Source organism: Pectinophora gossypiella, chromosome 15 (genome assembly GCF_024362695.1).
Source record: "Pectinophora gossypiella chromosome 15, ilPecGoss1.1, whole genome shotgun sequence".
Lineage (NCBI taxonomy): Eukaryota > Metazoa > Arthropoda > Insecta > Lepidoptera > Gelechiidae > Pectinophora > Pectinophora gossypiella.
In genome coordinates, this window is record NC_065418.1 from 3,701,406 (window position 1) to 3,711,106 (window position 9,701).

The 9,701-nt window shown below is 37.6% G+C and overlaps 1 protein-coding gene and 1 long non-coding RNA gene across 2 annotated transcripts; one reads left to right on the top strand and one right to left on the bottom strand.

Annotated features, from left to right (window-relative positions):
* Positions 1 to 110: 110 nt before the first annotated feature.
* Positions 111 to 8,821, bottom strand: LOC126373157 (cystathionine gamma-lyase-like). Its single transcript, XM_050019186.1, has 8 exons — positions 8,513 to 8,821; positions 7,946 to 8,080; positions 7,032 to 7,222; positions 6,229 to 6,319; positions 5,408 to 5,675; positions 4,522 to 4,674; positions 4,055 to 4,229; positions 111 to 334 (listed from the first exon to the last, which is right to left on the bottom strand). The coding sequence occupies exons 2-8, from the start codon at positions 8,078 to 8,080 to the stop codon at positions 181 to 183; spliced, it is 1,167 nt and encodes a 388-aa protein (XP_049875143.1). The 5' UTR covers positions 8,513 to 8,821; the 3' UTR covers positions 111 to 180.
* On the top strand, positions 1,299 to 3,376 carry LOC126373262 (uncharacterized). The gene is made up of 3 exons (XR_007567297.1): positions 1,299 to 1,497; positions 2,130 to 2,169; positions 2,338 to 3,376. It is a non-coding gene; the product is annotated as an uncharacterized LOC126373262 (long non-coding RNA).
* Positions 8,822 to 9,701: the final 880 nt, after the last annotated feature.

Sequence of the window (9,701 nt, forward strand, 5' to 3'; positions counted from 1 at the left end):
TAAGCGCCTCATACTACGTGGTCCGCGGAGGTCCGTGTTGTCACGCCCGCATCCGTACAATATTATGGTCTCATGGATAGTCTTAAATCTTAATTATTAAAAACAGGATATAGTACGAAAAACCTTTAATACATGTATGAAACGAAAGAGCAATGACACCTGTATTATTGCCTTATTGCTTTATTGGTTGCCAAATGCTGATTTAAATGCTTGGTCCAAATCCGCTATGATGTCACTTATATCTTCGATGCCGGTGGAAAGTCTGATGAGGTTCTCCGTGATGCCGAGTTTCTTTTTAATATCGTCTGGCACCGAACCGTGACTCATAATACATCTGCAGACAAGCAAAAACGTTATAGTATTCTTATCGAAAACTATAATCATAAGTTACCTACTATGCATAACGATATTTATTTATTTATTTGTACATCATGTCAGATTATATCTACTTAGGTATGTGTAAGGTAGAATATTTTTGTGTTGACGAGTGATATTGCCTTCCAGTTTCCTGGCATTAATTTGTGTTGCAAAATCGATCGATTAGAGGCATCACTAAAACATTGCTGAAACACGATAATGTCGCATCACTAATTTTCACATTTGCCGCTTTTTTGCCGTTTGCCGCCGTGTGGTAAAGTTGTTGTAATCATTGGGCTTTTTGGCGGGAGGCGGGAACGGGACAGTTGCTTTCTTCATTGAATAATCTAAATAATTAATACGAAGTGGTGTTTTGTGGTTAATGATCGCATTAAGTTAGTCGGAAGACATTCGCGAGTGTTATTATATTGGAGTATTCAATAAACAAAGTGTATCTGCTTATTTTCGCTTCGTGTCAGGAAGCCGCTCATAACTCAAAAGTTTATGCGGACTTTTGAGTTAATTCGTTTGGGGTTCGGAGTAGGAGTCTACTCCGAGGGTGGGGGCTTAGGTTTCATCATCATCACCTTTCATCATTTCATTAATCATCAAGAAAAAAAATACGTCAGACATGGCTGTATGGGCATAGTTCCCTTTGCCTTACCCTTCGGGGAAAACCTCAGAACAATAACTAAAGCATAGAAGGAAGGCTAAAATAAGAATTCAGAAACTATAAACCGGCTCTCTTCTAGCTTACGACACAAACTATGAGTGAGAAAAGGACAAATGATTCGCTCTTTGCTTCATTTTTTCCGAGGTTGTCACAACATGAAATGTCATTTGGACCTATTGGACTCATTTTAACTCGGCCAAATACATAGTAACATACATAAGAAGATTTTACTTATATTTACCGAACTATTTGACACGGTCGCGTCAACTGTGTTTAAGAGTGTCTTGTGTTCAGATTGTTTTAAGTGATAATTTAACAATATTTTTCCAAATAAATGGAAAGAAACTTTTATTTATATCAAATAATTGAGTGTCTCGACTGTGTGACATTATGTCTTGTGTGGTATGGGGCTGCAGCTCACATTCAGGAAGAAAAGAAAATAGCCAACAACTTCTGTCGTTTCATCGGTAAGTTTTTTGTAATTTTCTAGTGAAATGTGAACTGCTGAACAATTTTAGGAAAGTAATATGTTTTGCTGAATAGATTTGTAGCATAAAATATTTGAGATATCCATTATATTATACGTTTCATCGATGAATACGGAATTGATTTGAGGTTATGTTGATTGTCCATAGTGATGTACTAAAATTATCGATACTTTTAATTTTTAGATTTCCTGTAGACGATAACAAAGAGAAAGAATGGATAATTCGCATTAATAGACGAAATTGGATTCCAAATAAGTACAGCCGTATTTGCTCGAAACATTTTACTGCGGATTCATTTATGTGTGTTCCTAATTCAAAGTGGAGGCGTCTTCGAGACGATGCTATTCCTACATTGAACATTATAGATCAGACAGATGAAATGGTGTTTAAATTTAAATTTCAGCCTAGCCTGCATCATCTCACTGCTGGATAGATAGATAAGATATTTGTATCATGTTATCACAACACGTTTATACTATCTATCATTCAACTACATATTATTATGTACTTAATAAACTTAGTATATACTAAGTCTGTAGTTGTTTTATGTCTAAACAATTATGAGTTGTACACGTTTTATATAAGTAAATTATTATTATCTTTGATTTCAGATATTAAATCCAAAAGTGTCGACTGGATTTACATGAAAAGGTATATCAAATAATTTTCTTTTTTTATATTTTTAACATGATATACATATATAGAGTGTATAATTCAACCAGCTGCACAATGCACTTAAATCAGATATATTTTACTTTTATTTTTATAGATTATTTTGTACATATACTATTTTAACATTATTATTAAACTTTATTTCAGTCAGTTCAAGAAGACGAGATGAAAAATTTAAAAGAAAAGCTGAACAAGTCCCGCCTCAAGATCAAACGACTTAATGAAAAAAAAAACAATGTGTCAGGGTGTCACAAAGACAGTTTCTAAGCAAATTGACACTGTTTAGAAATTAATAAATTTGTATTTATTGTAAATATAATGTACATAATTAATAACGTGTGAAATAAATACTTGCTAATGAAAATGAACAGATTTACGATCTAATTTATATTTCATTTTACCTCCTGTTCTTATTTACTCCTACTCCAACACTCCAGGTTGATACGAACTGCGCCCAATAAAGAATGTAATGAATGTTATAGATTTGTGTAAGCGACTTAGATAAATCTTGACTAAACCTTCTTTTACAAATACAAATATACTTTATTGCACACAACATACAATACTTACAAGTTTTACACGAAAGATACAGTACACCACCTACCTACCTTTTACTTTCCCTTTCTGTTCTCTTATGAATACTTGTATGCCGTATTTTTTAAGTATAATGCTATATCTAGTAGGTACGAGTATGGTAATCCTAGTATTGAAACAGCTTGTAGCCCTAGTAAAGACTGCCATTTTTTTTTTTTTTGTTTTGTTTTTCCCCGAAGGGTAAGGCAAAGGGAACTATGCCCATACAGCCATGTCTGACGTATTTTTTTTCTTGATGATTAATGAAATGATGAAAGGTGATGATGATGAAACCTAAGCCCCCACCCTCGGAGTAGACTCCTACTCCGAACCCCAAACGAATTAACTCAAAAGTCCGCATAAACTTTTGAGTTATGAAGCGGCTTCCCGGCACGAAGCGAAAATAGGCAGATACACTTTGTTCATTGAATACTCCAATATAATAACACTCGCGAATGTCTTCCGACTAACTTAATGCGATCATTAACCACAAAACACCACTTCGTATTAATTATTTAGATTACCCAATGAAGAAAGCAACTGTCCCGTTCCCGTTTCCCGCCGAAAAAAACTAAAGACTGCCATTTTATGTTTACAGAGTGGCACGTTTTTTCTGTAGGTATTTCCAGTCCATACTCTTTTCTATGTCTATGGCGTGACCCCATCGGGCCTCTTACCGTCTGTGCGGCTTAGACCCGGCGGCGGCGGTTCCAATTTGCACGGCACGTCGATCGACACCAGTGCACGGCGGATGACATCATAAATAAATTCGAATATTACAAAATACTTACCGATGAAACGATAACAGTTGGCTATTTTCTTTCCTTCCTGAATGTGAGCTGCAGCTCCAAACTAATATAAACCAGACAATATAATCCAAAAATGGTTAGATACTTACCTATCAGAGACAGAGTCTCCTTTCATCAAGAAGAAGATAATTGCATCCTACAAAAAGAAATCTTGTAAAAAAAATTTATCGACATTAATTGTAAGTAAATTTAATTTTATCGACATATTACTAAAGTGAAACCCAACACTAGGCAATGAAAAACTTGTGACAACCTACGAAATTACGAAACAATTTTTGTATATGCGTCTTTGTCTAACATTACGCCGGTTCCGTAAGATAAAGTAGAGCAGAATTATAGAGTTCTGTTGCTATTTTAGCCTTCCTTCTATGCTTTAGTTATTGTTCTGAGGGGAAAACCAAACAAAAAAAAAAAAAATGTTGTAATCATTGTTTATTGTTATTGAACAGTGTTTTCTACCATGTAGTTTAGATGATACTTACGGCAGGTTAGCCATACTCTCGTAGCCGCCCAGTCCCTCAGCAAGTATGTACAGGCGGAGTGCACTGACTAAGGCGCTCGTCTGCTGCCAGCCCCCGCGGTGCCTGAAGCTTAGCACTCCGAAGTGGCCCGTCGTCTGCCTCCTGCCCAGCTCATGCTGAGGATGCGAGTGCAATCCTGCAACGAATACAAGCTGCTTAGGACTTCGAAGATTCTTCTTTTATGTTCAGATTCTTAATTACTGATAAGTCTGTTTGGTTTTTAAAATACCTACTTATGTCGTCGGTTTAACGGCGCAATATACGTAAGCTCACGACTATATCCCAATTGGGGTAGTCAGAAGCATATTCAACACAAGATGAAATAAGTACCTACGCCTCACCGAGCACCGAAGCGAAGAATCCGAATCCTCATACTCTTTTCATTATAACCATGTAAGTAGGTACGTCATTTTAAGTAGTGTACCCACCCGGATGCATGACGTCAATGACGTCGGGATGCTCCTTCAGCCAGTTGGCGACAGCAAGCCCGTTCTTCTGATGCTGTTCCAAGCGTAGTGCCAGAGTGGTTAGACTGCGCCGCACCAGGTAGCAGTCGAACGGCGACGGGATGATCCCCATTGCTGAAAACGAAAGGATTTTTTTTTATTTGTAAACCAATAAATAAACAGAGCTACCAGTAAAATAACATAACATATCATCACGCCTGTATATCCGAAGGGGTAGACAGAGGTGTATAGTACATACAGTCATGAGCAATATAATGTACCCACTTTAGGACTCTGTCGCACTAACATATTTGACATTTAGTGACACTTACAGTTCAATTTGTCAAAAAAGTTAATGTGACACGGTACCAAAGTGTATACATATTAATGCTCGTGACCGTACACCCACTCCTCGCCAGCTACGTTAAACAAAAAGAAACTAATAATAAATTCTTCGAGTGATAAATACTATGACATGCCTGGGTAAGAATTTACAAAGTTACAGGACACGGGGTTCATCTTTTCGTTAATTTTAATATCATATAAGTACCTACTTATTCGATTATTTAATTTTTTAAGCATGGCTTTGTTGTCCCCGATTGAAATACAGAAGATGTGTAGTCCTTTACCTATAGTCCTCGGTGTCGATTCTCGATCTTGAGACATCATTTAAAAAGTACATACGTACAATATACCTACTCTCACGCCTATTTCCCACCGAGGTAAACAGACTATGAAATTGCATTTGCTTGGATCCTGACAGACTTCTCTTGTTTCCTCCACATTCATCAATCGTTTCATTCACGCACGCTGGTTCAGAGTAGAAAAAAGGTAAGAAATAATGTACTTAAGTTTAACAAATGATTACAGTTTTGTATGACGCGAAGCTTCTCTGCTAAAGCAGCGTCATTGACTGCAACAGATCCCATAATCACGTCGGAATGTCCGTTCATATACTTAGAGATGGAGTACATGGATATATCAGCTCCAAGGTCCAACGGTCTTTGGAAGTAGGGTGTGAGGAAGGTGTTGTCCACGACAACTATTATATTGGGCTGCGTCCTTGCCACCGCCACTACTCCCGCAATGTCTACTATCTTCATAAGTGGGTTCGACGGAGTTTCTATCCAGATCATCTGTAAACGGTTACAATAATTGGTGACTATAGCTGTATACGTATGTAACTTAACGTAACTAGCGTATATAAGTACGTCCCACCGCTGGGCACAGCCCTCTAATTAACCGGAAGGGGTGTGGAACATACTCCACCACGCTGCTCCACTGCGGATTGGTGGAGGCATTTGGCTTGAATCATCTTACTTTTTCGAACCACCAGGTGATCCAGCCTGCAACGTCCTAGCCAAACAAAGGACAGTCTCACAAAGTGACTTTCAACAGTGTCCCCATCGGGGATCCAACCTGGATCTCTAGATCGTGAGCCCAACTACTGTTACTAAATAAATAAACTCACGCCTATTTCCCACAGGGGTAAGAAGAGACCATGGAATACCATTAAGTACCATACCATTTAATTTGATTCGATTCTGACACACTTCTCTTGCTTCTACTGTTACTACCACGATTCAATGTGATGATTTTGTATTATTTGCCGAATGAATATTTTTTCTTTGATTCTTTATTTCTTTCTATGTAGTATTAGTATACTTTAGTAAGTAAAAAAAGAATAACCTTAGTGTCATTATTTATTTCTGTCTTGATGGTCTTTAGGTCACAGAAATCTGCATAAGAAACTTTCACGCCCATTCTCGATACGAAGGAGCTGTAAATTAAATAACAGATGTACTTCCGTAGATAATAAAACTCCTTCATTAACTCAAGAATAAGTAGTTTTAACTAAAATATGAGTGAGCCATCCATCATTGATCATTTTAATAGACTCAGCCTACGACGATCATTACGACAGGCTGAAATTCTGTGTTGAATTTCAGAGCACCGGAACCCGCAGTAAAATTATATTTGTGTCACCGGAAAAATATCCCTAGAATCTAGAAATATTTTTCACAAATATCCAGTTAGACTCGAGGCCTTTGAAATGTTGTGTTGGAGGAGGATTTAAAGAATAAGTTGGACAGAAAGTGTTACAACTGAGTGCTAGTACCTAAGAGTAAGGGAAAAAAGACAAATACTGAGAATTATTGAGGACAGAAGAGGCAAGATGATTGGACACCTAATAAGACACGACGAATTTATTAAAAACATCATAGAAGGAAAGAGAGGAAGGGGAAGACATCTTTCCTGACACGGAAGCACCGATCAGCCACCCAGCTATTTGCAGAAACACTGAGTTAAACCACATCTGTAGATATTATATGGTTATAGCATGCTATAGGTAACCACATTTGTCAGCACTTCATCGCACTTTCCTATACTTCTATCCTTTTCTGCTACTCAGAACCGTCATTTGCTAGAGCGAGAGAGAGTGACCGCTCGATTAAGAACACGAACTCATAGTGGAAACCATTAGACCTTACTTAATCAGCCTGGACGTGCCTCCGTAGATGTCCTGGCTGGTCAACAGGTGGTCACCGGAACTTAGTAAGCTCATGACTGCGCATGCGACGCCGCAGCCCGAGGCATATGCGCATGCGTACTTAGCACCTTCGATCGCAGCGAGACGAGCCTCTAGCGCCTTTTGACTTGAGTTGCCTGTTGTGATGCTGTCCTTGAAAGTAAATAACGAGGATAAACTAGGTTGACCTGAAGTGTGGCGTTACTTTGTACACTGTATACCTCACCTCGCAAAAAAAAAAACAAAAATGTTTGTTTCGTAATAAATGTTTTACAATAGTTTACTGGAGTTTCGTTATAAGCAACAAAGTGCCTGTGTCAGGAAAATTTTGTTCTTCCCAGATGTACATGGCTTCTAACATCACCTCTCAACAATCACTTCAGGACCCCCGTTACCGACCCCGCCAGGGTGGTCGGCGAGTTTCCTCATTCTAATTCAGGGATTATATTTATATATATTTTTTTAAGTAAGAATTTTATAATATCTTTTGTAACGAATAAATAAATAGTAATAATAAATATAATCCCCTTAGACGACACCCTGATCAGAAGTTAGCGCGTAACTGGGCACCCTCAGGCTTGTTCATCTTAAATTTCATATACGTATATAGGCACTGGTGATTGACTGATGACTGCTGATTTTATACATAAACGATGACAGCCCTAAACGCTTCCCATTTCGTCGCTGATGTCGCCAATTGACGTAATTGGCGAATCTGATTTGCACCTTTTGTCAATTAGACACAAATTGTTTTAGCAAAATACTGCAGATACGTCAGTTTGCAAAATGGCGAATCTACAATAAGTCACGTCACTACAAATGACCTCACATAGTAGTTGGGCGAACTCCAGCTGCTTATAGCCTGTACCTACTTACATGACTTTCATTGGGTCCGTCCTGGTTCAATGCGGATGAGCTACTGTTGGAAGGGTATACACCTCCTTGCCACTGGTTCTGCCCATTGCCAGCGTGACTCGCTAGTGTTGCGAACCTTAGTTTGTTTTCGTCCATCTAGTTTGTCATAAACGAAAAATGTAAAAATGCCAATCTTCGCAAGTTATTTTACCCAAAACTGGAAGAAATTACTATTTAGCAATAAGACTGCCGGTTATGCTTCTTTTTAGAACTGTCAATATACGAGTCAACATAAGCAACCGTCATTTTTTTTACCTTTGATGGGTTTGTTCTTGGCGCCAGACTTACCCGAAGGCATTGACGAGGCCCAAGATGGGGCGAGCGCGCCCTGAAGGTGCCTGTTCACTCTGGCCTTGAAAGCACCCGGGTTTTATATAGTTTATACTACTGGGCACATGCCACCCCTCAATCAACCAGAGGGTGTATGGAGCATACTCCAGCACGCTGCTCCAGTGGGGATTAGTGGAGGAACAGTCAAACTAAAAGTTTCGGTCTACCAGAAACAGTACCAGTATTTGCGTTACTTACCTTAAAACTGATGTCTGGTTTCTTAACTAAAACTTACTTTTCTTAAAATGTAATTACCTATTCAGGTATTTATTAGAAATACACAAAAACATCTCTATTTAGGTTTATAAATTGAAATTGATGGTTGTTATTTACACCAAGTGTTTGCAACGTAATATTATGTGAATGTTAAAAATAAATAGGTACTATTACGCGGACCAATATTCCGAATATTATCTCAATTACACGAAAGGATAAATCTTTGATTATTTCTAAATCACTTAAAAAACTAATACACGTATGAACACAGCGGAATAGCAATAAACACTGAATTTGAATATCTTATCTAAGAGTTATTAGAGCTATGTAAGCAATTTACAAAGTAATACTCGCTTTATCTTTGTTAAAAGTTGTAAAGACCTTGTCCGACAGACGTAGAGTTCCGTAGCTGTTGCGAATTTGCTTTATTGAATTAGGTACCTATTTATCTGTAAAATTATTTATGCTTAGTAAGTAAATATAACTGCACACTCCGTTGAACAATGTAATTTAAAAATAAGAACACGACTATACCTACACTATTCCACTAAATTAACAACTTGCATACATACATAGACTCACGACTGTCATCCCTAATGGGGTAGGCAGAGGCTCTCAGAGCCACAAGTAATCAAAGACAACCTTAATATATAATTTTGCCTTCGAATAATTGTAGTTTCTTATCTTATCTAATAGTTAACCGAACATTAGGGAAGATGATAAATGGCCGACTTTGTGGTTAGATTTTTACGAAATTATGTCAAATAGAGACAACTCTCGGGCGTTGTTGTTATTGGGGTGGGTAGAGTCAGAATAAGTTACGTTAAAAAAGGACCAGTGTTACAACACTGAGGACATAATCCTTTAGCCGATTACGACATGCATGACCTGTGCATGATAGGCAAGAAAAACATCTCTACTCAACTTTCTACTTTTCATTGTTTTACAGCCAAATAAAACCATGTAAGCAATTAAAAAAAATATATTTGTACTGTGATATTTGTTAACAAAACCTCGCATAAGTAAAAAATAGTCTTCTCAATTTTTATCCAGATTGAAATTAATTGAAAGATATCGCGGTTTTGTTGAAGAACAACACATTCTCAAACACATTCTAATGTGATTTTAAGTTGTTTTAAGTGAAAGGAGTTGCTTTGTTTCTTTTCTTTAT

Bases quoted from the DNA above. Each gene is read 5' to 3' on its own strand.
- LOC126373157 (XM_050019186.1), bottom strand. From the start codon at position 8,080: ATGGACGAAAACAAACTAAGGTTCGCAACACTAGCGAGTCACGCTGGC. The intron at 7,223-7,945 runs GTAAGTAGGTAC...TTTACTTTCAAG, and splicing joins ACGGACCCAATGAAAGTCAT to GACAGCATCACAACAGGCAA. The intron at 4,675-5,407 runs GTAATCATTTGT...TTTCGTTTTCAG, and splicing joins GCTTCGCGTCATACAAAACT to CAATGGGGATCATCCCGTCG.